Below are 25,584 nucleotides of genomic sequence, written 5' to 3'. Positions count from 1 at the left end.
AAATGGATGAATAGCCTTTTCTGGGTATCTGAAAGATTCTGCACAACTTGAATGCTGTAAATCATACTTTCGTTTTCGCCCCCACTCCTCTTCCAAGTTTCTACACCTGATTACTATTGGTAAAAGGGTGCTTCTCTAAGCCTTAGTGATAATCCATTGGCTTCCCTACATGATCTCTCGCCAGACTTTTCGGAGGGCTGTGTGCTGCTGATGGAAGCAATGATGCAATAACGGGAAATTCTGGTCAGATGAAGCCTACAAGGCATCCACGGTTGCCGTCAGATGTGTCCTCGTAGTTTGCTTACCTTGGCTCGTAGGGTCGCTGGGGTGAGATTTGACGATCGTGATGCTATCAGTGGTGACCAGCACATTACTCGTGGTTGCTTAGGGGCCAAGTAGTCAGGTAGAATAGTGCTAGCTGGGGAAGAGTAGCAGGGTGTAAGATATATAAGCATCTCTGCAACACACACGGAATGTCCAAGTTTAACTTGACTTTTAACGACACGAGAGGATTAGCATCAGCTCTGACTATGCTTGCGGATATGCTTTATAGCAGCAGCCTGGCACTATGCCAGATGCTGGATACCAGGCGCACGTCTTACATTGTGGCGACCCTGTGGATTATTTGGCAGCTGATCAAGCTGCTAAGGTTGTATAGCAAGCGCCCGGTATGCATGAATATCTCCCTCGCTTTATACAGCTTTGGTACGCCATCCAAAAATTATCTTCACAAGCTAATGTCTTCAAACCCATAACAGCTCAACACATACATCGGGGGTACATCTATCTTATTATTCGGAAAGTGGTTCACCAGTCTCGAGTTTGTGGTCGATGGGGCAGGTACGGTCTTCAGTCTCTATCAGAGGGTACGCAACTCCATTTCTACTAATCTGCTCTGAGATATACTAATCGCAAGCAGTTGGGACGTGATAAGTCCTTCGCGATTCCCGCTCTCAACGAGTATCAGGTACTAGTCTCTTCCGAGCAAAAGGTCCGGGAGCTTGGGGAGAGCGCGGAGAGCGTGCTTTCATTCCACACGGCCATGGAACAGGTATGGACAATATTTGACGTACCTATATTTTACTGTGTCTGACAGCGCTATAGAGGATTCAGCACAAATACACCTTGTTTGGCTTCCAGCACAACGATATAGATCCGAACAACGATATTGCTAAGCGTGTTATCAAGGTCCTGCTTCGCATTAATTTACCTCAAATTCAGCAAGGCCTACAACCATTGGTTCAAGATCTGTTTAAGCAAGAGCTGACAGATAGAGACTCGGATGGTACGTACACTTTAGTCATGATAATGAAAAATGGCCATATCTGATTCTGTCAAGCAGGTTGGAGTCAAGCAAGTGGATTTACCCTAGCTAAGCACCTTGTTACGCGAATCAACAATTACGTTCTCTTGGGTGAGAAGCTGGGTGAGAAATAAGCCGTACACCACTTCTAGTAAGCTATAACCTAACGATCCTTTAGCTAGCGATCCAGCTTTCGAAGACGCTGTCAATCGGTACCTTCAAGACGTCGTGGTAACCATGGAACTATGTCGCCACCTCCCATCATTCCTAGTTCCGTGAGTACTGCTCTGTTGCATATCCCACGTAATATACTGATTTTTCCAAGATTGGTGGCACCAGCTATGATGCGTTGGAGTGGAGCTATGCATTTCATCGGTCGCTCTGTTACGGCCGAGGTAGAAGATCGACTTGTCAAGAGCAACGGCACATCCCAGGATCCCTCGAAACCGGTGAGTCAAGAAGCTCCCTCTCTTATGGCTCCGGGACTAATTTACCTGTCATGATAGTGCGACGGCATACAGTGGGTAATAGATTCTTCCAAGACTCCAGAACAACGAACAGTATCTCGACTGGCCCAACAAATAATCGCTATTCTCTTTGCCTCCGTGCATCAAATGGCCGCAGTTAGCATACTAGCCCATACTATACCGCCCCAAGGCTAATCATCCAACAGGCTCTGGTATACGCCATGTATGACTTGTGTCTCCATCCGGAGTTCATCGAGCCGCTCCGCGAGGAAATCAAGCATGCGCGAAGCGCGACCAGCTATGAAAATCACTTTGATCGGTTGCCTTTGATGGACAGCTTCCTACGGGAGTCTGCCCGACTCAGTCCATTAGATGCCTGTGAGATTCCCACATACATCACGCGCAGTTTACTTCAAGCCTGATAACTAAACCCCGTTCATTGACAGTGTCAATTCAACGGGTGGCTCTATCACCCTACACTTTCGCAGACGGCACGCATGTCCCAACCGGAAACCTTGTTGCCGTTCCTCAAGAGGCGATTATGCAAGACCCGGAGCATTATCCGGATCCAAAGAAATTCGATCCATCTCGGTTTCTGGCGGTAGATGAAGCGGATGGTTCGGTGAGAGCTTTCCCAAAGTATACAGACGTGCATTGGAACTATCCCTTCTGGGGTTCGGCGAAAAAAGCATGGTAAGCATCAAAACAAGTTATCCATAACATTTATCTGTAGCTGATAGGCCATGATCACAGTCCCGGTCGGTGGTTTGTCTCAAGGACATTGAAACAGGTTCTGAGCCATGTAATTATGGAGTACGATGTCAAGCTGGAGGATGAGAATGCATCACGAACCTTTGTTTGGACCACTGCTATTGTGCCTCGATCTAGTACAAGGTTGATGTTGCGAGCGCGAAAGTGACTTTGATCTCTATATGATCATTTCATTATATACGAATAACGACTTTAAACATACTCATCTTCTCTATACTCTTAGCCATAGATAAACGCAATATACGATACCCATCACTCTAGTCCCCCAGCAAAGTACTAACTAGCAACAAAGCGTAACCTCCACCAAAGCAGCAAACCTTCCTTAATTTACTACTAACCCGTCAATCAAATCTCACAACCTCCATCCCCATCACCAGCTCCCTCAACTCCCCCTCGGCAGGATACCTCTCCACAAGCCCTCTCAACTCCACCTCAATCCCAGCCCACACCATCTCATCAACACCCGTTTTCGTCCTAGAATACAAACTTATCCCCGCCGGCGTGAACATCGACTTATTAGCAAAGACAAGCAGCCACTCGTCGTCATCGTCTGCTCCGCCCCATCCCAGAATTTCCCACTGCGCACTCACCATCCGCAGCCATCCGCTCCCCCGCCACTCCATTTGAATCGGACCATGCTCTTTTCCGGCTGAAATCGCTCGGTCCGTTCCGGTTGTGGTCTTTACTGAGGAAGAGGATAGTGTTTGGTAGGATGTCTTGTTTGTGAGGATAGGGGCGGGTGAGGTTGTAGTGGCTTGGGGGAGCTCGCTTAGGGGTAGAGTGCCTGGTGGAGTGGTGGTGGTGTCGGCGGTTAGTGTGATTGTGGGGTTGCGTTTGTCGCTCCAGAAGGGACTGGAGGATCGTGTGATGTACCAGGTTCCGAGGATGTTGGTGGTTGTCGGTGGTAATGGTGGTGAATGTTCATGGCTGGACTGGTAGTGGTATTTTTGAGGAGCATGGATCATGATGGGGGTTTGGTATATGGAGGTTGAGGGAACTTGGGGAGGGGGTGGTAGTATATCTAGAAGTGTAGGGATACAGATTTATGGATTGGCTTTATTGAAAGCAGAGGGGAATAGATGAGTATTTATATTACTACTACTGATAAAAATACCTTGGAGCGATCAATGTACATACCATGCACTCAGGCTCTTATGTTGTTGCATATTGACAGGTAAGTATGAACAGGATTAGCCTAGCCTGTTACCTACAGTATATGTGGGTTTGAAAAATACGTACTGTTTTACCCTCTCACTCGATGTTGTACCGGTATGCATACGGTATGGACCCAATTCATTTTTCTCCACTCTAGATGACTCTAGGCTTGCGATGGCCCCGGCAAGCTGATGATGATGATGATGATGATGACGATGGCGTTGTTCTACCACAGGAACATAGATTAGCTCCAAACGACAAGGCAAGTAATATGTGCTTGATTTCCGTGAGTCTAAATCCCACGGTTTCTCTATTAATATTTCTCGAGGAGCTGCTAGCTATTGACTCTTATCAGGATGAATCTGCTCACCGCATTATTGAGCTCCCTTCAACGCTTATAAGATGGGCCCCCATCGTAGTGCCTCTTGATAAATATGGCTTCTCAGACTTATGACCCATAAACCAGCTCCAAAGACACGTTGTCCATGAGACTAGGACCTGTGTCGTGCAATTTCATCCGATCTCACCTATCCGAAGATTCTGGTAACTGTGCGACTTGAACGGAAGTCGATGCAGGGGGGGTCTGTCTTCGCGTGTGGTGCACTAGAATGTGCAGAAGCAAGGTCTGTGGTTTCCATAAGATGAGCAAACTGAGGATAAGAGAGAACAGAAGTTGTACTTACCGCGTGTCAAAGAGTCAGAAGCTTCTTGCGCTGAAGCAAGCGAGACATTATTACAGTCTTCAGAAGACACTCTTGGGTTGAGGCAGAATGAGTCGAAAGATTGAAGGATGCATTGCATCCAGTCGTCACGCGAAACAGTTAAGCAGTAAGTTCATGATTGAAATGAGGCTCACTTCGTAGAGTCTGGTTTGACAGACTAGTATTGAAATGAGTGGAAGATCATTTATATAGCTGAGAGGGGGGTCGTGGTCACTTAACCTAGCTAGTCTGCATCAGATCTCATATAAACAACTCGACATCACAAGACCGAATTGATATTGGCTTACCTTATTATCTCTACATGTCATGGATTGAATAGAAGACACGATCATAACACGGATACTGCAGCAGAGGCCTCTGCCATTAGTTCCGACTAAGCTAGAAGACGCATGATGTACAATAAACGAGAGGTTCAGAAGGCCTATATAAATGCCAGTAAGGGCATATAGGAAGAGAGAGATGAAAGCAATACCATGCTCCCTTAAACGGGCTTCAGATTGCGCTACCATCGACATCAGAACAGGGCGCATTGATACTTCCTCCGTTCTCGGCAAGCTCAATATCATCCTGTGGCTGCGTAAGGCCCTCCTTTCGCCGGGCTCGGCTTCCACCAGTATAGTGATAAGTGTAGCTGTGATAACGACGCGCAAGACTGCTGTTTTCACCGATTAAGCGAGGGGCGTAGCGGCGCAGAAAGTAGCGGAGGAAGGGGAGGCAGCTGCAGATGATGGCGAAGTTGGCCTCGATGTTGCTGCAACGCAGTTAGAGTGTGTTGTTGTGATCGGAGTAAGGAACTTACATCCACAGGTCTGGTCGACCAATATTGTAAGTTGGGTCAGAGGAATGAGAAAGGGGATCAAAGTGATTAGACGGATGATGCCGGTTACGAGAGTTCTACATAGTCAGCAAACGACGCGAAATGGTGAGGGAATGCTCACGCGCAGCCAACCATAAACATCAGCAAAAGGCCTAAACTTCTGTAACCCCGGCATGTTCAGCCCCAACACCGTTGGGATGGGTACCAAAATCAACGCAATATCAGAGATGATGTTCAGAACGGCTGTTGCAACATACAGCGCGTATTGATTAACATATGTCCCTGTGACTGATATATCCCAACCTTTCTGGATTGGGTGGCAGCCGAAAATGAAGGCCAAGCCGAGCGCAAAGCTGTAGCTACTGACTATAAACGCGATGCCGTACAAAATCCATTGTTGGTACCGTTTCTGACACAAGTTCCGGTAGTAAAGGATAATCAGGCTAATTTTTGCAAACGCCAGAGCGGAACGTAGATGATTGCTGCGGAGAGAACGACCTAGATACATTAACTTGGGCTGGATAATTCTCGAAGAACATACCTTGACATATACGTCATACACCGCAGGTGTCACGTTCCAGAAGTGAATTCCCATGCCCCCATGTTTATATCCATCTGACATGTTAGTAGAGTGATAACCAATGACAATAGGCACTTACAGATGGCGCATGCCTGAGTGCCCAGAGAAAACACCTGGAGCAAGATTAGTGGAATAACTTCAATTCCAATCGCTGTGGCAGCCTACCCAAGCAAGGATAATAGACACTATAAAAATCAGATAGACTCTTCGTCATTGAGACGCTAACATACCATCATCCCATCCGAACTTATGCAGCAAATGTGCTTTGGTATACATTCGCAAGGCTAGGCAGCTAACTTGTGCTGATGATTAAGCCCGCCGAAATCACCTCCATATTTGCCGTATACAGATGGCGATGCGAGTAGTCAAAATCGTACGTCTCCCCGGGAGGGGGTCCGCCATTGTAGTAATGGCCATCTTCAAGTGGCATTGAAGGCCAACAGCCTCTCAATGGAACCTCACACCGTCATAGATTATAGAAGGGTTCCAGAAGGGAGATTATACTCTATGAGGTGCCCCTGAGGCATGAAAGGCCTAGTCGACGGCACAGACAGAATAAAGATAAAGAATTCGTATTTCGGTCATTTTTGTTTTTCTTGCTTTTTCTCTTCGCAGAAAAGCGTATTGTGTGCGTTTTCCAACAAGGAATGTGCTATCGAAAGCTTATGCACGCTCTCCCAAGACGACAAGGATATGCGCCTCCTTCATTAGCAGCGGTAAATTGGACCACATGCCGAAACTACGATGATTTACAATAACAACTCCGCCAAGCTTGGGGGACTTTTCCGGTGCTTGGATAGTGTCATCCGTGTGGAGTGGAATTATATGCCATCGCGTCCGGCTGTCGTCCAGGCGAAAGCCTGGCCGTCCAAAGGCCCGAGGGTCGGCGGGTGTAGGAGTGGAAAGGATCGGTGGTGGAGCGCCCTAAGTACGGAGTAGAGGCAAGCGAACGATCAGACTGTGCTTGTTCAGATCGCGTTGAAACGGCTCGTGCTGGCTTCTTTATCGGCTCCACAGCGATGCGGGTTGACTGCGCTGCATTTTCAAAGATGCACTAAGTCCGCGTTAAAAATGGCGCAGCCTAGCAAGGCGAGACGAGGGTGGAGCATTCGTTGTCTCATTGTCTAATCTATCCCATTCTATTTGGTGCTCTACTGTACAAAGCGCTTCAACTAGTCGTAAACTTCTTGGGGATGCTGCTTAAACCTGGCTGATCTTGAAGCCACCGGGAACCTGTACCTGGAACACTCCATCTGGATCATACTTTCTGGCCACACGGGAGATGAATTCGACATTCTCCTCGCCATAACCCTTGAGAGGGTTTTGCGACTTGTCGGCGTAATTGAGGTAGATGTACCCATTGTACGCCCCAATCGACTTGGCGTACTCGTCAACTGCCTCCAGGATCGACTGGCCAAGACCGATGAAAAGTTCGTCGTCCCTTGCATCATCCCAAGCGTAGTCGAATAGTATTTCTGCAAACGGATTAGTGCTGCGCTAGGAACAAGGTCGGGTCACATACGGATCAGGTTCTCATCAAATCGCTCCAAGCCCAAAACATTGCCACCCTTCGCCACGCTGTGCTGAGCGAAAAGCTTGGGCCAGGGCTGGATCATTACAACCATGGCCCAGTAGTCACTCTTGACATGGGCCTTGGCCTTTTCAATGTTGTTGTTGTGGAGGTCGATCGCCTTGCGAAGGACATTGATGTCGTTCTTGTAGGTACCGGTTGTGAAGATATCCCTGAGTTGTGAGCTGTTAGCGACCCAAGTAACAAGAGCCGGCTTCAACACCACCAGCGACGATCTCCTCAGGAAGATGGCCTCTTCAAGGGAGAAAGACGACCGAAAATGGCTATCTATTAGGGACTGGCTTACCGGTATCCCGCCGCCTGAACCAGCTCGTGCGTCAGGTTGTAAATAGTAGCAAACCGCATCGTGTCAGTGATGTTTGGAATACTCGTAAATCCATGGAATGCAGGTGCAAAGGCAACAGGCTTGGTGTATTCCAGGGCATCGGCAATGATGTTCTGCCCCGTCGTTGAGCTGTACTCCCACATCCCGATCCAGGATGCGCAGGGGTCATTGTGGATGTTGTTGGTAAAGTTTACTGCGGCCGAGAGCTGTCGGTCGGTGGTCGAATTATCATAGACGACCAGTCCACCCCAAAGCATATCATGAGGCAACGTCTTGAGGTCATACTTTGTGACAACTCCAAAGTTGATCGATCCACCCTTCAACGCCTTGTACAGATCAGGATGGCTAGTTCGGTTGGCATTGATGATCGATCCGCTGGCAAGAACGACTTCAAAGTTCTCGACGTTGTCACAAGCAAAGCCTACACGTGCGGTGTAGAAGGTGTTTCCACCTCCGATCAGGAACCCACCCACGCCAACTGGTCCACTGCGTCCTCCAGGCACAGTGACACCATAGGGATCAAGAGCCTTGTAGACCGCCTGCCAGCGCGCCCCCGGCTGGATAGATGCAACGCCTTTATCCTTGTGGTATGTGGTGCTGTTCATCATGGACAGATCAATGGTAACACCCTGCCCGATATCTGCTGCACCAGGCCAGGTGGTATGGCCACCACTGCGCACAGCAAATGGGCATTGTGTTTCGCCGGTCTGGGTCAGAGTCGAGACAATGAGCGAGACATCCCCCGTAGAGTGCGGCTGGACAATACACGTAGGATCGAGCTGAACATTGACCGCAAAGTAAGATGACACGGACTCATTGTATGCCGTGCTGGTCGGATAAAGGACTTGGTCACGCAGGGAGGTCGCTTGCAAAGCGGCGCACTAAATAACAAGGCTATTAGTACACCCACTAAGTACTGAACACGAATCACATACACAAAATTGCGTAGAACCAAGTCCGAGGCTGGCCTCGGGCAGAATGCTAAGGACAGGGACTGCCGCAGTGGAGAAATTCATGTTGAGTTCGTCTATTGGAAACGCTCGGAAATAATTCCTCCGACTGTGTCCCTCAAGATGGCTACACTATCATAATATAAGTCGAAACGCTACAGCAAGCGGGCTAGGGAATACTCCTGCCCTTAGTGCATTATCGTAGCGGATTCCCCTTGCTCATATTTTGACATAGCCGGAGTGGTCCCGAGTCGCAACAAAGTACATGGCTACATGGGGCAAGTCAGCCCGTATGGCACGATTGGAATTGGATCAGCCATGGACGGCGTGTGTAAAGTTTTTCTGTGGAGTAGGCTGTATGAAGCGAAGGAGTTCATGTGCGAAAATCTATACGAGCAAGTCGATCAATTGCCGTCTGCGTTGTAAGACATGCTGGCAGGCCCAAAATGGCGATTGCACCGGTGGTTCAGATTGTCTACAGAGTATTAACTAACCGAGGCTTGATTTGACGGCTGGGCGGCCCGTTTAGTGGGTCTCTTATTGACGGGCAGGCACACTTTCTTCGCTGTGGAGCTCCCTTATATAGTGGGAAAGCTAGTTGGCAGCATACTAGGTTTTAGTGTTGTTCGAGCGGACGGGGAAACCAATCCGGAGGCTCGTCGGTATCTTTACCATGAAATAACATGAGAAGAGCGAAAATGGGAAAGGTCATTGAGTATAAAACAAGGCGTAGGTCGAACAGAGCCAGGGCTGAAGATGTTTCCGACGATTCCGCGGGATAGGGGTCAATGGGCGCGGAACACTGCCTAATCACCTAATTGACAGGGTCATGGCAGTTTGCTCAATGAAAAGGCGTTGGCTTGCGCTCCCTACTCGTTCTGCATTCATTACCCCTCCATGGGTTCCACCATCACCGTCGCATCTCCGAAGTTCAGCCAGCCCCCGCCTTCTCGTTGGGCCCGTCATTTTTGTTTGCTGCCAACCGCTTTCTACGATTCTCCACTTGGTAATTGGGTCTGCTGTCTAGACTCGGAAATAATCACCGGATGTAGCCTATCTGTTCAGATCTGGCTTTATTTGGCAGAATCCCGTGTGTTATGTGGCCAGATGCTGATAGCCAGACTACTAATATAATACCACTTATTGCACACGAGGCTGGAGATACCTTGGCGACATATTGCAGATGTGAATTTGTGGCGGTAGCAGTGAAACGCGGTCGAACATTTTGATTGAATCAGTACAGACTTGATATAGCGGAATACTCTGTAAGTAAGTCACTTCCCTCCCTTGCCAGGTCCATCCTGATTTCGAGGATGTTATACATCTTGTAAGATATTTGCCTTATTGCTTAAGATGAGCTAGGCGTAGTGGCTGAAGGGTAGGCCTCTCCGACTTTATATCTTAAAGGAAGTTTATGTAGCATCGTACTTTGTAACTGTAATCCTTATGTGAAGTTCTGAACTCTTCCTTTGGTGAGCCAGAATGGAATTTGTCATGAACACCTTTTTGTGCCGCTGTTCGTTCGACCAATGTTGGAGAGCGAGCTAATTGGAATCAGCCTTGTCGGCTCTTTTCGTTTTATCCGGGCTTGCAAGCCACCCAGCGCCTAGCAGACACAATACTTTGGTTTCTGGGTCCTTGTTTGATTCCGGGACTGAAGTGGGATAAGGATACAGACTGTCCCGCTGGCAGTGTCGTTGTCATTACCGACGCAGAGAATCAGAGCTAACAGTAAAGCTAGAGTGAGCTGAAGGTGTTGTCAGCATGAGAGTATCTGCATTTCTCTCCGGACCTTTTTCCAAAGACTAAACAAGGATGATTCCAATATTGCGAATGGACTTCACATATAATCAGAGCCTATGGTGTTGACTGTTGAGTTGCTCCGTCGCGGAATGAATCCGAGCGGCACGCGGCGGGGAAACAAACAGTGCAAACACCGCATCTTATCAGAAAACTTTCCCATCCCAACTGCGAAAGTTGATCAGTCAACTGCAGACGCCCCGGCCTTGTATCTGTCGCCGGTGCCGCAATGCTCTCCTGATTATACGGGCGCACGAGAGAGAAGGGAATGATTTCGCCATCTTCCCTAATCTTATGCCTGTGGTGCGGTTGCCTCTTGGCCCTCTTCATCTTCGATCATGAGCAGCCCAACTCCATATGAACCAGACGAAGACGACGACGACACATCGGAATACAAGCTCAAGATCAAGCAATCACAAACAAGCGCCCCGTTACCGGTTCCTCCGTCAACTGGTCCCACTTCGTCGACAACAAATCCACCCGTGCAAACGTCGAAGACGGAACGCAGATCCGCAAGAGGCACGCGGGCCCAGGCGCTAGAGGATCTACAATTATCGCTATCGAAGGAGTCTGCGGAAGCATACTCCAGCGTGCTTGCGGGAATCGTCGAAGATCATGCGCCCGTCCCTACAATCAACGGTGGTGAGAACCACATTACATCGCAGAATGGAATCGTGACCTGGACCCCGAAGGAAAAGGAGGTACTATATCATGTTTTGGATAGGAAGAGCAAGGATGGGGTTCAAGAAATTTCCCGTCAGCTGGGCTCAAAATCTGAGCTTGAAGTTCAGGAGCATTTGAACCTGCTCCATACGGGCCTGGAAAGACAGCACCTGAAGGATCGTCATACTAGGACAATTATTCTAGGTGAAGTACCCGCAGCAGCTGAAATAAGCAAGGACTGCTGTGATGAGCTCGACCAATACGCTGAATTGGTTTCGATGGAGGAGCAGTTGGCAGAAGATGTCGCTGGAAAGCAGAAGCATCAAGACCTGTGGATCATCAATCGGGAGACAGCAGAAGAGCTTTCGCAGAAAGTCAAGTCCCAGGGCGCCGATCCAAGTGCTAGCTCCAGTGCGCATCTTACGGCTGAGCTCTTCAATATGAGAAAGTGGATCCGGCTGTCAGAACGATTCTTCATGAATTTTGGCGGTGCACGACTGGAAGACAACTGGACCAATGTAGCCTTCGCGGATGAGACACCGTCCATGACTGCCGATTCGTTCGCGGACTTCTACGCCTTGACGATCAGTCTGACACGCCGTCTTGTTCAGTCATCTCTTTTCTTCGCAATGTCAAGGCTGCGGAATATGCGACAAACTGGCAATCAAAAGGCGAACGTTGTGAGGTCTCGCGATGTTAAGACTGCGCTGGACGTGCTCAACATGCAACGGGACCGTTCCGACTACTGGGTCGGCCTGGCGCGGCGATGCAGTTTGAAGGTTGAAGATTCTCGTCATCGAAAGGGGTGGAAATCAATACACATGGAGCACGATGAGGTAGAGGATATCTTGTCTGGTAAGATACCTTTGGAATCAGAGTCGCGTGAGAGAAGTGCCTCGAGGGGAAGATCAGGAAGTCGTGCTCCAGAGAATACGGATGTTGAGGACCTAGATTACAGCGACGACGAGTCTGAATACTCCTCCGCGGCATCATCCGTGCTCTCTTCCCCTACGTTGTCTCCAGTTGAAGAACAGTCAACAGATCCAGAGGACGACCATGCTGAACAGGTTGATGGTCAGATGAGCCGTCTTGAGGAAGTGGGCCTATGGAAGCTCATTGGTGAGCCACCCCCACAGTCCCTCGAAACCCGAATTCAAAAATATGATGCGCAAGATGCTGTCCCACGGAGGCCGGTTGGCCAGCGCAAGACAAAGGAGGACCTGGTCGATTGGCGCGACAGGACGTTTTATCGCAGCGAATGGGAGGAATACGGGCATGATCTTGTGGACCTATACGACGAGCTTTCAGAAAACCGGCGGAAGAGGCGACGTTTCGACCAGACGGATACAAAGCTTACAGATCGGTTGATACCGACTCCTGATCAGCCGCGTGCCGGCCTTTATGACACTCGAGTCATGGAAAATGACAGCGACCATGCGAATAATGAAGATGACTACGATGAAATGCGGGTGGATGAGCCGACACCATCCAAATCTGAAATCGAAGAGTTTCCAGATAGAGAAGGTTCCTCCTCACAGGGCGAGAGTCCTATATCCGAACATGCATCTCGCCTGATTGAAGAGCTTGGGGGTCATTCAGAAGGGTATCCGCCACGAAGAGACCTTAGATCAGGCGTTATGCTAGTCCCTTCCAAGGCCACGGAAGCAGATAGTCCTCCACGTCGTCGCCTTCGCGGGGCGATCAAGCCTGAATCGGATAGTGAAGCAGCGTCTAGTACTGACGACAATCTACCTGAGCTACACGCAGCCTCGTCCGAAGAGGAGGAGACCGATGAAGGCGAGGTGCCAATGTATTCCCACCCAATGAGCCCAGCCGATCCGGTGTCGGACTGATCGATCCTGCAGGACTGGGTATCACATAACTTGGTTATTGTATTCACGTCCGTTTTTGTATGAATATTTTGGGTGGCTTGATCCAGGTCTTTTGTATATAATGTCTTTCGGGATACCTACTTGCATGTTTATCTAGATACCTCGCCAAAGCGGCTATAGACTTTGTTTGGATACGAATTCAGCTACATTCCAAGATATCCGACTTGCATTGCATGAACGGCGCGGCTGGATAGTGTTGAGTCTCAGTCCGTTATAAAATGATACAGCCAGTACACACAATTGACCTTCATAATAAAGGAAGAAATAGATGCATTCTCTCATCTTATAGATGAGCTATATGAGAATAGAATAAAAACAAAAAGGAAAGGGCCGAACGCGATTTGAACGCGTGACCTTAAGATCTGCAGTCCCACGCTCTACCCCTGAGCTACCGGCCCCTTTCTTGTTGAGAAGATTAGCAGTCTTTTTGTTTTATATTGCTCTGATTGATCAAATGGCTCAGAACCTCGGATTTCTTGAGTTCCTGCTGGTTCCTGACTGTCCATGTGTTTGGCTTCCCCTGGATTATCCACAAGGTACTACTTGCTTTGACATTCTCAGGTCTGCAAATCATCTAAGCAAATTCACTGAAGCTACATGCGACAGATTCTCATAAGTTCTTGAATGTGGTTGTCTCTCCCAATTGATGGGTGAGGTAGTGCACGCAATGGTATACTGCTTTGAAAGGGCTGCGGAGTTCAACCCATGGCTATATACGTTTCTCGGCGTGTCTTTTATGAATAATGGTGCGTGTCTGCAAATTGGGCTACCGCTCAAGGATCTACTGTGTATGATGTAGCAATTCGAGAAGTAAAAAAAAATCCAGGCCATAGGTTCATATGAACGTCGACCTGTATATGAAATCCATAAATCAAAAAGCAAGGGCCAAGCGTGGATCGAACACGCGACCTAAAGATCTGCAATCTCTCGCTCGTACCACTGAGCTATTGACCCGTTTGCTTGGCAAAGTGGCAAAACTTGTGCTCTACAAGCGGGGCTGTATCTTCCGCTGATAGTCTACTAAGCTGGGATTGTGTATGTACCAAGTCTACATGGCGCATTTGGTTGTATATGCTGGGTTCGCATATCATATTGGCCTCTATATGGCCCAAAGACTGAGGCAATTTCCGATTTGATCTCACTGCGAGGTGACCTGGTTGTACTCTTCACTTCAAACCCGCCATCGTGATGAAATACTAACGTGTAGACCTGGTATATATATTGGCCGCTCTTGGTAGTCTCGGCAACTTGACATTTCAATATTAGTACTACTAACATCAATGTCACCCACAGCCATGTTCGTACAGAAAATAAAGGCAATAACTCCTGCCAACAATATCATAAAAGCATATAGCTACCAGAAGTACCTCATATGTCACCATTATCACGCGATAAGATACACATGAAACCCATATGCCAAGGCAGGGCCGTCAGCTTAACCCGCCTGGTATAGAACAGAAACAGGTACGCAGAGGATCGGAGGTCTCATGGAAGAAGTGGTATGAACAGTATTCCTGATAGCTTGAATCTCTTCATGGGTAACCTCATTCACGAGCTGACAAGGGATACCTATGCCCACCGTAATGTATACTACGTCAGATACAAACACCAGGTCGACCACGCAACCAGAGACATAAAAGTGACCGAAATACCAGATCCAGGGGGATGAGATCTGCCGGCCTTTGAAAGTCCCGGACCCGGTGGAGTTGATGTACGGAGCTGCCTGTCCGTCTTACAAATCAACAATCAACAATATAGGCATACGTCACAGAAACGAATACTTCTGACATTTCGCAGCCCCTGGCCCAATATAATTTTCTGGGTGCGATATTGCGTTGCATTGTTGGTTATCACTTGGTTTGTCAGCATGGAATACGAAGAGCCGAAACACCGACATAAGCTGACGATCAGAGGCCGAAGTCAATGGTTTCTAAGCAACATCGTCTATGACGGAGACAACAGCTGTAGAAATGTATCGAACGAGTAAATGAATCTTATATAAATGAATACATAGATCTGCCAATTGATATCCATCCCCAAAATACCCTCTGACACCAGAAATCACAGATCACTCTCAATACAGCATCCACCAACTCCCATACAGCATGTCTCTCAAACCCATCACCCTCTGGAGCCACACCTACGGCCCCAATCCCTGGAAAGTGGCCATGGTACTCGAAGAGCTCGAGCTCCCCTACAAAACAACATACGTAGCTTCTGGAGACTTCAAAAAAGAACCTTTGACCCTCGTCAACCCCAACGGCCGCGTCCCCGCCATCGAGGACCCTAACACGGGAATCACACTGTGGGAGTCCGGCGCCATCATCGAATATCTGACCGAAACATACGACAAAGACAACAAGATCAGTTTCCCGGCTGGTACCCCCGAGTTCTTCGAAACGAAACAATGGCTACACTTCCAGATGAGTGGGCAGGGCCCGTACTTCGGTCAGGCTGTTTGGTTCCGACGACAACACCCTGAAGTGGTTCCTAGTGCTCAGGAGAGATACAAAAAAGAGGTTCTTCGGGTGTCATGGGTGCTGGACAACGTCCTAAAAGACAGGGAATATCTGGTCGGTGGACGGTATAGCTACGCGGACATCTCGTTCGTGCAGTGGTATAATATCTTTGGATTCGCTACGGACAATGATGTTGACCTGGAGAAGGAATACCCGAACCTTTACGCCTGGCTGGAAAAAATCAAGGCAAGACCGGCTATCTCTAAGACAGCCAATCTACAGAAGGAAGCAATCGCAAATGAAACGCACTGAGTGGATTTGGATTTGGTGTGTCATTCAATATAGGATGTCTATCGGGAATTCGAGAAGGGTCGAATATGAGGACCATGTATGTAATATGTTAAATTTCGAGAACAATCAGTAATTATTCTCGTACCTTGGATATCTTACAACCAAAGCAATAGCATATGGATTGCGATGTCAGAGCAGAGTAGGGCTGGTAGGGAATAGATCGATAATGTGGAGAGAAGAAGCTCCATCCGCGATGGGGAAGAGCCAGGTAACGACTAGTCCAAATACGGCTAGCGCATTGTATGGTCTTGGCGCGAGTTTTTGGAGCGTCGGTCCGTGTCGCGACAGTCGCTCTGCCTCCAAGCCACTCATCCATCAATCTCTCGTCGCTGTCTGGTGGAGTCATCCACCCCCATTCTATCTTGCATATCCCTAATACCCTTTCCTTTCACGTCTTTACCATATAGAGGGCCGCGTCCGCGCCCCGCCTACCTTTCTTCTGAGCAGAGCCAAGTCCCTTGCTCTCTGCCACCCGCGACCTCAGCTTCCCGTCGTCGACTATCGTGCCAACAAGATGGAAGACAACCAGGTTATGTCTGGTGGCGCCACTGAGGATGCTCAGGCTATTAACGTGGCACAGGATGCCCCAGGTGATGTGATTACCACTTCCGGTGCGTTCTCCCTCTTTCCGCCCCTAAGGGGATTGGAATATGCCAACATTCGCAATCGTGACACCCAGGATCGCAATCGCATCAGGGATCTCCTGAGAAAAAGACCGAGACTGGCCCCGATACTAATAACCCGCTAGATGCCCCCGCTTCACCCAAGCGCCAGAATGCCGATGGCGAACCCGAGGATGAGGAGATGGGCGGCACCGAGACGGAGACCAAGAAGGAGACCGATGGAGGCGAGGACCTCGCTGATGTTGCCGCACAGTCCGGCGCTGAAGGTGCTACAGATGAACAGCCGGCGCAGGCCAAGGCATCCATTGAAGCCTCCGCGCGCTCACATCTCGTTTCGCAAACCCACGCCATCATCCTCCCCAGCTACTCCACCTGGTTCGACATGCACCTCATTCACCCGATCGAGAAGAAGGCTTTGGCGGAGTTCTTCAACGGCAGAAACCGTAGCAAGACCCCTGCCGTTTACAAAGATTACCGTGATTTCATGATCAACACCTACCGCTTGAACCCTATCGAGTACCTCACAGTCACTGCGTGCCGCCGCAACCTTGCCGGAGACGTCTGTGCGATCATGCGCGTGCACTCCTTCCTGGAGCAATGGGGTCTCATCAACTACCAGGTAAGTATCTTCCCGGTGCCAACCTCAGTCCCGAGTTGCTGATGCCTTGACTCAGGTGGATCCCCAAACACGTCCGTCCAACATCGGCCCTCCTTTCACTGGCCATTTCCGAGTGGTCGCCGATACCCCCAGAGGCCTCCAGCCATTCCAGCCCGGACCCAACCACTTCGTCAAGCCCGGAAAGCCTTTGCCGGCCACGGATCGTGCAGCATCGGCCACCCCGGCTGCCAAGGCCGACCTGAACCTCGAGATCCGTCGCAATGTGTATGATGACAAGGGCAAGGAGATCACCCCTGCTACGGAGGACAAAGACAAGCAGACCAATGGCGAAGGCTCAACGAACGGTACGACGGGCGATTCGACCAAGGCGATGGAGAGCGCTTCCAAGGAACCGAGAAAGAAGTTCAACTGCTTCTCCTGTGGCATCGATTGTACTCGCCTCAGATTCCACTACGCAAAGGCGACACCAGCAACCGCCAACCCAGCTGCACCTGACACCAAGTACGACCTGTGCCCCAACTGTTTCCTTCAGGGCCGGATGCCGTCCAGCCACAGTGCTTCCGACTTCGTCAAGCTCGAAGACAGCCCATATTCGATTGCCCCCGACCGGGATGCTCCGTGGTCGGATTCGGAGCTTGTGCTGTTGCTGGAGGGATTGGAGAACTTCGACGACAACTGGGAACAGATTGCCACTCACGTTGGATCCAGGACAAAGGAGGAGTGCGTGATGAAGTTCTTGCAGCTGGAGATCGAAGACAAGTATCTGGATGATATGCCCGAGGTTCGTGCAGGCAATGGGCGGGAGCCTATCAGCCAGACCGAGAACCCTGTCCTATCCGTGGTTGCGTTCCTTGCACAGATGGCCGAGCCTGCCGTGGCCGCAGCTGCCGCCGGCCGCTCCGTGGAGGAGATCCGCAAGGAATTGAGAAAGCAGCTCGAGAAGGGCTCTGGAGCCCAAGACAAGGGCAAGGAAAAGGAAGGCAGTGCCACAGTCAAGGCCGAGGATTCCATGGAAGTGGACTCTGCTCGCGAGGAAGCAACCGAGCAAGCTGTCGAGGTCGCTGGCTCCGACAAGGGCAAGGCTTCCCTTCCCACTGTGGCCCTCGCGGCTTCCGCCGCTCGTGCTGGTGCTCTGGCTTCTCACGAGGAACGTGAAATGACCCGCCTGGTCTCATCGGCCGTCAACGTCACCCTCCAGAAGTTCGAGATCAAGCTGCAGCAGTTTAATGAGATGGAGGAGATCATCGAAGCCGAACGCCGGGAACTTGAGCTCGCTCGCCAGCAGCTCTTCCTCGACCGTATGGCCTTCAAGAAGCGCGTCAAGGAGGTCCAGGACACTCTGCAGGCCGTCAGTCTTCGGGGTCCTGGCGAGGAGACCAACAACATGCTCGCCGATGCTGCTACGACCGGGATCGGCAACCGCTATAACTTCCAACCGGCAGGAGGTGACGTTAGAGGCGTGCAGCCGTTGAGTGCAGAAACAGGCGCTGACTACAAGACGTTGGACCTGTAATGTACCTATGAAAAGGGAATGTTTCGCCAATGATGACATGCTTTTTTCCAACAGTTGGAGAGAAATTCAATAACCCTTTCCTTTCATTTCTAACGACCGGACGAAGGAGCCGACCGGGGTTGCTTTTTCAATAATATCCATTGTATTGTACAATATCATAGGGCTGGACAGGAGGAGTGAAGGAGAAGATGGGATGAATGAGCCGTCAGGATGTATCTGACAGGGACAGACAAGATGGTAGTAAAGTGATGTTTGATGGATTGATGGATGGCTTGCACTATGATCTGGTCTGATTTTTTTTTTTCTTTTCCCTTTTACATTCGATTTACAATCCGTTAGGTAGGAAAAGGCGCAATTGTTTTGGGAGTTCAGAGCTAAGTATTGTATGCGTGTGCCTTGCAAATCGATGTTCTATTGTTGAATGGTTCTTTATCCTGCTTATTAGTAGTAGTTTCGAGTTCGCTCTCTGGTTGGTAGTAGTCTCCTATATCGACGTGCTCAATGCTGCAAGTATGCTTAGATGTATTATAGATCACATCGCTCTACAAAATGTTTGCTTAGTATCTATTGACATTAGTGGCATCTACCTACCCAGCCCGGAAATCAAGAGGTATATATATCATGCTAAGTAGCCTGCACATGATACTGAACAAGACATCACCGTTACTTCAATCCCAATCTTCGAAAATATTTGAACCGACAGCCACTCCCCGTTAAACAAACAAGCAACCTCCTCTCATAGCAGAGGTGTCAATTCAATAGATACCACCATCTCCTGACACAGAAGATGTGATACCTCAACACCGACTGCTGATCATCCCCATTGACGAACCAATAATGAACGAGCATATCGCTCCACCCATGCCACTGCCCGAGTAGTATGATGTTTCTACGGAGTACAGCGCTTACTATTGAACTGGGATGAATGGTCCTGATCCGTCCGTTTGCTCACTGAACTGCAGTGGACGCGTCGGCGCGTACTTTTGTTTACTATTTCAACTACTTCATATTCGTCTTTGACTTTGCTTTTCCTGTGTCTCTTGAATATATATATTACCTAGGGGTTATACAAATTGGCTTATTACAAGCGTGTCGAACAATTATCTATTCGATATGCCTGCCCAGAAGAGGACCTCCACCGATATGATTGATCCTGCGATCGCTACTGGCTTTGATAAAGAGAATCAGCCAGTAGCAGAAGTAGCACCGCCACCTGACAATACGCAGAAAAGCTGCGACGAGATCCGACAGAGGATACGGGATTTCATCGCTTCAGGACAGATGAGCGCTAGCGAGTTCCAGCGCGCAATTAACGTGTCTCCGCGGTCATATTCTGAGTTTTTGAGCCAGGAGGGCGTCAAGGGCGCCCGGTCGGCGACGTATAAGAATGCCTTGAAGTTTTTCAACGGCCGGAGCGGAGGGATCGTGCCGTTGGCTGCGACTCAGCCTGCGGCAACTGCGGCAGGAAGTGCCCCGAAGCGGGCGAAGAAGAATCAGCCAGCGAGTCCGGCTGCGGTTGACCTTTCGGATGTTCAGTTGGTTGGAGATGAGGATGGGAGTGTGCAGGTCTTTGAAACGTGTGATGTGGTGAGGAGGAAGATCAGGGCGCATCTGCGTAAGACTGGCGTGACGCATGCGGGCTTCATGAGAGAGGCTGCGAAGGCGGCGTACCCGCAGGGCACGAAGAGGCTGAATGCGAATTCGTTCGGGGAGTTTCTCAAGAAGAAGGGCCCTACCGCTGGGAGCTCGGGGTCGGTTTTCTACGCCTCGTATGTGTACTTTGAGAAGTTGAGGATCAAAAATGGAAAGCCGAAGGACGCCTTTCGACTTGAGATGGAGAAGCTCTGGCCGAATGGCTTTGAGCTTGAGAACGCAGCCAACAGGAGGATGTGGTGTGGTCCCAATGTGAGACCCTGGGTTGACAAGTATGGGATGGTGCACTTTTCGTGACTGTGACTGTCGGCTCATTTGCGGTCCATCTTGTTTGGAAATGTTCGAGAATTGGGTATTGTGTCCTTTGTTACATACTCCATGATTGATTATGTTGAGCGGTTAAAATTTATCCTGATGCTTCTTTTGGTTGATCTTTGATCATTCGACCATTGGCATCGACGCCTGCGAAGAGCTCAGACGCTGTGCTTTCGTCCAACTTCAGGGCCAGCTTAGGTCCCGAGTAGAGTACGTCCCAGGTGAATGCAGGCTTCCCGCTTCTAGTATCCCAGTTCACGCGAGGAACTAGACAGGATATGCGTTTCCAAAGCCTCTGCATGAACCGTCGGGTGATGTTATGGGGTCGTCCGTCAACATAATTTTCAAAAGTATCCCCCTTCTGTGGTCCCTCTATCAGAAAGCCAGCATCTAGAGTAGACTCAGGGGCGGAAGAAGTCCCAATTGCCTTTCGTCGTTTGGGTGGCGCCCATGGTATAGTCCCCGACATAAGACCCTCCAACACCTTGAGCTCCGAGTCAGGCAGTGGTGGAAACAGATTGTGTAGCGTCTGATTGTACCATTTCCTCCGAATGTTCCTGCGACGAGACGGAGCAAGCGGTTTGCCCCAGATATTCTCCGCGGGAACCACTGGTTCGACTTGCTTGGTATAGTACCCGGCATTCAGCGTCGTGATCATTGAGTTACGGTTCTGAGCTTTCAGGAGATCAACCATGACCGAAGGGGGCCGCCATCCATCCTCGAACATCTCTGGTGCTTCCTGTGCCACTGTCTGCACATCCGCCGCATTCAATGCGTCCACTGCGTCCGCTGGTGTGATGAATGCTTGTATGAGCTCTTGTCTCCGTCGCCCTCTGCGGCCATAGGCCTGCTGCAAGACCTTTTCCAGCGGCTTTGTATATCCTTCATTGGCTCGTCTGAGCAGAGACAGTTGGTGTGTTGCTGACTTCCGGAGTAATAGAAGTCGATGTTGATCCGTCTCTTTCTTCTGGGTATACCGTCGGAATCGTTGGAGGATCTGGGCATGAAATGTAACTCTGGCGACGGGGTCAGGAAGGTAGGAGCATTCGCGGAGCAAGGAGCGGAGAAGGTGACGCCATGTTTCGGGAGGGATGTGAATGGCAGACATGGTGTCTGATGTTATGCCTTTATCTTCTAATCAATTCCTCTTAAGCCCGGAGTTGATTCCGCAGCACCGCGAGGCTATCGTACAGAAGCAGCAGGCGGTGAATATATAACACCCAAACAGGCAATAGATGTTTTCGAGGCAGCGATACGCGAAATCCGGTTAGCCGCGAACGCGACCGGAGCGAATAACGAACGCCCCCGCGACTTCAATCAACTCATTCATCTCGTTCCTTTCCCCCATTTTACTTCCATGCAAGGCTATGTTGTACAGGGTTACCTAAAAGAGCTGCAGATAGAGTGGCTTTTGCGCTACTTGTAAATTACTCCGGGTTGTTCAGGGTCTGACTGCCTCGCAAGAATCAGTCTCATTGACTTGTCTCATCCCTTCGCGGTCGGTGCGCTAGCCACGCGCCTCTCTCTTTTCGCGCGACGTTCCGAATCGCCTGGCCGGTCAAGTCAGACTGGAGCAGTAGATCCCAGGATAGGTGCAGTTCCCCACATGCTTTCGTGAATCTCTCATTCTGTCATGATGCTGTTCACTTGTTGAACTGGCCCTGCTATTGGCTTGTGGTACCTGCAATCCGTATTTATTAACCTTTTTTTACTTTTTCCTTCGACAGAGCAGCCAGCCTTGAATCGGTGTCTGGGTCGGGCACCCTAACACTGCTAATTCACCGTTCCTTCAATGGCTTCCAATAACAACCACCCAGCTCGCCCAGGTTTACCCATGTCCTACTCCCAGAGCAGCATGAGCTCCGCCAATGGCATGGTATTCTCGCAATCGCAAATGGGCTCCTTCAACGCCTCCCAGTCCGTCTCCTCCACCCCTCGAGCTACGCCTCCTCCGAAAGGGTCGCAACAGTCGATGTCCTTTGGTTACTCGAATGGCCTCCCGCACGGCCCTCGGTCAAGCTTCGCAGGTTTTGAGGACATGAACGGGTATGGGACAATAATGTACCATGAAGAGTTTAAGCCTCAAATTTACAGGGTCAGTTTATCTTCATCTGCGCATCTTCGATTCCCCAAGCGTTACTGACTCGCTTTGCTGTGTCGACAGGCTGTGTACTCTAACGTCTCCGTCTACGAAATGGAAGTGAACGGAGTCGCCGTGATGAAACGCCGCTCCGACTCGTGGCTCAATGCTACGCAGATTCTCAAGGTTGCCGGTGTGGTCAAGGCGAGGAGGACAAAGACACTAGAGAAAGAGATTGCAGCTGGCGAGCATGAGAAGGTCCAAGGAGGGTATGGTAAATACCAAGGAACCTGGGTCAACTATCAGAGGGGCGTGGAGCTCTGCCGTGAATACCACGTCGAAGAATTGCTGCGACCCCTTCTTGAATATGATATGGGCGGCACAAATGGTACGGCGCAGGACTCACTCGACACCCCGACAAAGGAGCAAGCCATGGCTGCGCAACGGAAACGCCTGTACAGCGGGATGGATAATCGCGGCATGAGCCAACCTCAGCAAGGCACATTCTTCCAGAACATCTCTCGCACGGCTGCGACGGCAGTGAATGCCATGAGCAAGGCTCGCTTTGACTCACCTGCCGCTCGCGGAATTGATCAAAGGCGATCAAGTGTTATACGAAAGCCTTCGCACCAGATGAGCAGCCAAGATACCCACATACCTCTGAACAGTCAACAAAGCATGTATAGTGTGACGTCTGATAGCGGTTTCGGGAACAATTACCAGAGCAACGGCCGATATGCTATGCACGACGGTGCCAGCTTCGACCACGAGGAGGCAAACGAACCTCCGCGGAAGCGCGTGCGGTCTGCCTCCCACCAGGCGCCGTCATTTGGGATGGCCTACGAGCACTCGACGGCTTCCATTGCTGAACCAACACCAACTGAGCCGAATGACTCCTTTTACCAAGATATGGATGTTTCAACATCGATAGTGGATGGTAGCAAGCGCGGGTTTGAGCCTTTGCCGCCCGCCACCACCCCGGAGAGGTTTCAGAAGATGAAGCTCATCATGACATTGTTCCTCGACAAGAAGACCCGCGATTTTTCCACCCATCCAGCTTTGATGCAATTAACTGGGGAGGATCTGGAAATTCCGTTGGACGAATATCGGAACAATGCGCTACACTGGGCGGCAATGCTCGCTCGGATGCCTCTTGTCTATGCACTTGTCGAGAAAGGAGTTAGCATCTTCCGTTTGAACGGTGCAGGTGAAACGGCACTGCAAAAGTCCGTAGGGACGAGGAACAACCTGGATTATAGGAGTTTCCCGCGTTTACTGCAGGTGCTGGCTCCAACTATTGACATGGTCGATTACAGCGGGAGAACGATCCTTCACCACATCGCTGTTATGGCTGCTACCGGTGGTGGAGGTCACGTTTCTGCTAAACACTACCTGGAAGCATTGCTGGAGTTCATAGTCCGCCATGGTGGTACATCTTTGAGCCGGCAAACGCCGAACGGTGCCTCGGAAAATGGGCAAGGTTTATCACAGGCTGGTGAAGTAATGACGCTCGGGCGTTTCATCTCTGAAATAGTAAATCTCCGAGATGACCAAGGGGATACAGCCCTCAACTTGGCTGGGCGTGCACGTTCTGTGCTTGTTCCCCAACTACTAGAAGTCGGGGCTGATCCTCATATACCGAATCACACAGGTCTTCGACCAGCAGATTACGGTGTTGGTGTAGACATGGTTGACGGTAACGCTCAGTCGCAGCAAGCTGGGAACGGGGGTGACTCCTTCATGGACCAGCTGGAGAAGACGAAGAAAGAAATATTGGATTGTAAGCGCTCCTGGGATGAAAGTTACGTATAAAAACTGACTCAATAGCGACTGTGTCTCAAATCACATCAATTGTCCAAGAGACATTGAGTGGTCTTAACAGAGATTTGGCCTCCACCCTGGCTAAGAAGCAAGAAAAATTCGACCACTGGCACTCGAAGATTCGAGAGTCGGCCAAAGCACGACAGATCGAGCAAAAACAGCTTGATGAGCTCAAGTCCAAATCGTCCGACCGTATAGAGCTTAGCAGACGGTTTAAAAACCTGGAAAAGTCCTCTGACGACCTGCTGGTGATTCTGAAGGGTATCCAGGGCGATTCATTAGATTTGTCGAAGAAGTGCGCGATTGGGGACGCCGACAAAGAACACGGGCTCGACATTACCGAGTTCGAGGCCATCTTCCCCGAAACATTCGACCCTGCCTCTGGATTTTCCGAGCAGCAGATGGCCTTCCTTCGCTCTCTCCCCGCACCCGAAACCCTACAACAAAAGGTCGAGGGTTATCAAAAGTACAATGAGGACATATTGAATGAGGTCGAACGCCTGAAGTCCAAAAACGTGGTTTTGGGCCAGAACTACCGGCGCATGGTCATGGCCTGTACGGGATGGACTGCCGAACAGGTGGATGAAGCTGCTGAGGGGCTGACACAATGTGTTAAAGAATTGAATGAAAATCCTGTCCCGGAAGATGAGGCTATCGAGATCTTGATGAAAGATCGTGGCCAGGATTGGTGAACTCTGTTAGGCGTGATATGAGGAAATGTTATGGTACATATGCCTGGTCCGAATCTTTGGATTCGTGGAGGCTTTTGGGAGCGATACAGCGATTCTTGTTTATTGATGCTACCGGTTGGCTCTTGTAAATCAAGGAGCATTGTTTATACGGCAGGGCTGCGGTGTTTGAGCATGTTTGCTTGGATGTTTAACGCGTTGACGTCTGTATTTGCAGATACCCCAGGGCACATATAATGGATTTTGACGGCTAGTCGGATGGCGATATACCCGACAGGTGAATAGCTGTGCAATTGAATACAATCATCATCTCCTGGTTTTACTGCCTAAATTTGTCCATTGATCATATGGTGCGTTTGCAAGTGTAGAAGTGCGTGGCCATAGCAACCATGGCGGTGGAAAGGGTGCTACTTGCAGGAATAGAA

The 25,584-nt window shown here is 49.9% G+C and overlaps 10 protein-coding genes and 2 non-coding genes across 12 annotated transcripts; 6 read left to right on the top strand and 6 right to left on the bottom strand.

Moving 5' to 3' along the window:
- The first annotated feature begins 465 nt into the window (after positions 1 to 465).
- On the top strand, positions 466 to 2,786 carry BO83DRAFT_458419 (cytochrome P450). Its single transcript, XM_025537132.1, has 11 exons — positions 466 to 668; positions 759 to 866; positions 920 to 1,051; positions 1,105 to 1,285; positions 1,340 to 1,426; positions 1,482 to 1,578; positions 1,629 to 1,752; positions 1,810 to 1,926; positions 1,977 to 2,148; positions 2,217 to 2,463; positions 2,524 to 2,786. Exons 1-11 carry the CDS (start codon positions 474 to 476, stop codon positions 2,687 to 2,689), a joined length of 1,626 nt encoding a protein of 541 aa, XP_025382496.1. The 5' UTR covers positions 466 to 473; the 3' UTR covers positions 2,690 to 2,786.
- BO83DRAFT_383251 (uncharacterized protein) lies at positions 2,712 to 3,583 on the bottom strand. Its single transcript, XM_025532430.1, has one exon. It carries the CDS (start codon positions 3,504 to 3,506, stop codon positions 2,883 to 2,885), a length of 624 nt encoding a protein of 207 aa, XP_025382495.1. The 5' UTR covers positions 3,507 to 3,583; the 3' UTR covers positions 2,712 to 2,882.
- Positions 3,584 to 4,910: 1,327 nt separating this feature from the next.
- Positions 4,911 to 6,245, bottom strand: BO83DRAFT_432322 (uncharacterized protein; the record flags this gene model as incomplete). The annotated part of the gene is made up of 6 exons (XM_025535615.1): positions 4,911 to 5,169; positions 5,218 to 5,312; positions 5,357 to 5,850; positions 5,895 to 5,928; positions 5,981 to 6,000; positions 6,113 to 6,245. The coding sequence occupies 6 exons, from the start codon at positions 6,243 to 6,245 to the stop codon at positions 4,911 to 4,913; spliced, it is 1,035 nt and encodes a 344-aa protein (XP_025382494.1).
- Positions 6,246 to 7,015: 770 nt separating this feature from the next.
- On the bottom strand, positions 7,016 to 8,747 carry BO83DRAFT_372284 (FAD-binding oxidoreductase; the record flags this gene model as incomplete). Its single annotated transcript, XM_025529975.1, has 4 exons — positions 7,016 to 7,290; positions 7,338 to 7,558; positions 7,693 to 8,612; positions 8,667 to 8,747. The coding sequence occupies 4 exons, from the start codon at positions 8,745 to 8,747 to the stop codon at positions 7,016 to 7,018; spliced, it is 1,497 nt and encodes a 498-aa protein (XP_025382493.1).
- A 1,946-nt stretch (positions 8,748 to 10,693) lies between these two features.
- Positions 10,694 to 13,190, top strand: BO83DRAFT_383250 (uncharacterized protein). The gene has a single exon (XM_025532429.1). It carries the CDS (start codon positions 10,820 to 10,822, stop codon positions 12,995 to 12,997), a length of 2,178 nt encoding a protein of 725 aa, XP_025382492.1. The 5' UTR covers positions 10,694 to 10,819; the 3' UTR covers positions 12,998 to 13,190.
- A 172-nt stretch (positions 13,191 to 13,362) lies between these two features.
- Positions 13,363 to 13,434, bottom strand: BO83DRAFT_t263. Its single transcript has one exon. It is a non-coding gene; the product is annotated as a tRNA-Cys (tRNA).
- A 483-nt stretch (positions 13,435 to 13,917) lies between these two features.
- On the bottom strand, positions 13,918 to 13,990 carry BO83DRAFT_t262. The gene has a single exon. It is a non-coding gene; the product is annotated as a tRNA-Cys (tRNA).
- A 1,073-nt stretch (positions 13,991 to 15,063) lies between these two features.
- On the top strand, positions 15,064 to 15,979 carry BO83DRAFT_383249 (glutathione S-transferase family protein; the record flags this gene model as incomplete). The annotated part of the gene is made up of 1 exon (XM_025532428.1): positions 15,064 to 15,979. A coding segment is annotated over exon 1 (485 nt), but the record flags the coding sequence as incomplete, so codon positions are not given.
- Positions 15,980 to 16,163: 184 nt separating this feature from the next.
- rscE (putative RSC complex subunit (RSC8)) lies at positions 16,164 to 19,025 on the top strand. The gene is made up of 3 exons (XM_025534999.1): positions 16,164 to 16,457; positions 16,526 to 17,088; positions 17,144 to 19,025. The coding sequence occupies exons 1-3, from the start codon at positions 16,361 to 16,363 to the stop codon at positions 18,599 to 18,601; spliced, it is 2,118 nt and encodes a 705-aa protein (XP_025382490.1). The 5' UTR covers positions 16,164 to 16,360; the 3' UTR covers positions 18,602 to 19,025.
- Positions 19,026 to 19,438: 413 nt separating this feature from the next.
- On the top strand, positions 19,439 to 20,551 carry BO83DRAFT_403725 (uncharacterized protein; the record flags this gene model as incomplete). The annotated part of the gene is made up of 2 exons (XM_025533644.1): positions 19,439 to 19,479; positions 19,690 to 20,551. 2 exons carry the CDS (start codon positions 19,439 to 19,441, stop codon positions 20,549 to 20,551), a joined length of 903 nt encoding a protein of 300 aa, XP_025382489.1.
- A 54-nt stretch (positions 20,552 to 20,605) lies between these two features.
- BO83DRAFT_186227 (uncharacterized protein) lies at positions 20,606 to 21,717 on the bottom strand. The gene has a single exon (XM_025526507.1). The coding sequence runs from the start codon at positions 21,675 to 21,677 to the stop codon at positions 20,661 to 20,663; it is 1,017 nt and encodes a 338-aa protein (XP_025382488.1). The 5' UTR covers positions 21,678 to 21,717; the 3' UTR covers positions 20,606 to 20,660.
- A 707-nt stretch (positions 21,718 to 22,424) lies between these two features.
- On the top strand, positions 22,425 to 25,162 carry BO83DRAFT_325762 (putative APSES transcription factor (MbpA); the record flags this gene model as incomplete). The annotated part of the gene is made up of 3 exons (XM_025528016.1): positions 22,425 to 22,664; positions 22,734 to 24,429; positions 24,477 to 25,162. 3 exons carry the CDS (start codon positions 22,425 to 22,427, stop codon positions 25,160 to 25,162), a joined length of 2,622 nt encoding a protein of 873 aa, XP_025382487.1.
- Positions 25,163 to 25,584: the final 422 nt, after the last annotated feature.

This window comes from Aspergillus eucalypticola (assembly GCF_003184535.1).
Source record: "Aspergillus eucalypticola CBS 122712 chromosome Unknown BO83scaffold_43, whole genome shotgun sequence".
NCBI classification, from domain to species: domain Eukaryota; kingdom Fungi; phylum Ascomycota; class Eurotiomycetes; order Eurotiales; family Aspergillaceae; genus Aspergillus; species Aspergillus eucalypticola.
The sequence above is the reverse complement of the archived record's forward strand: the minus strand, read 5'-3'. Positions and strand labels throughout refer to the sequence as shown.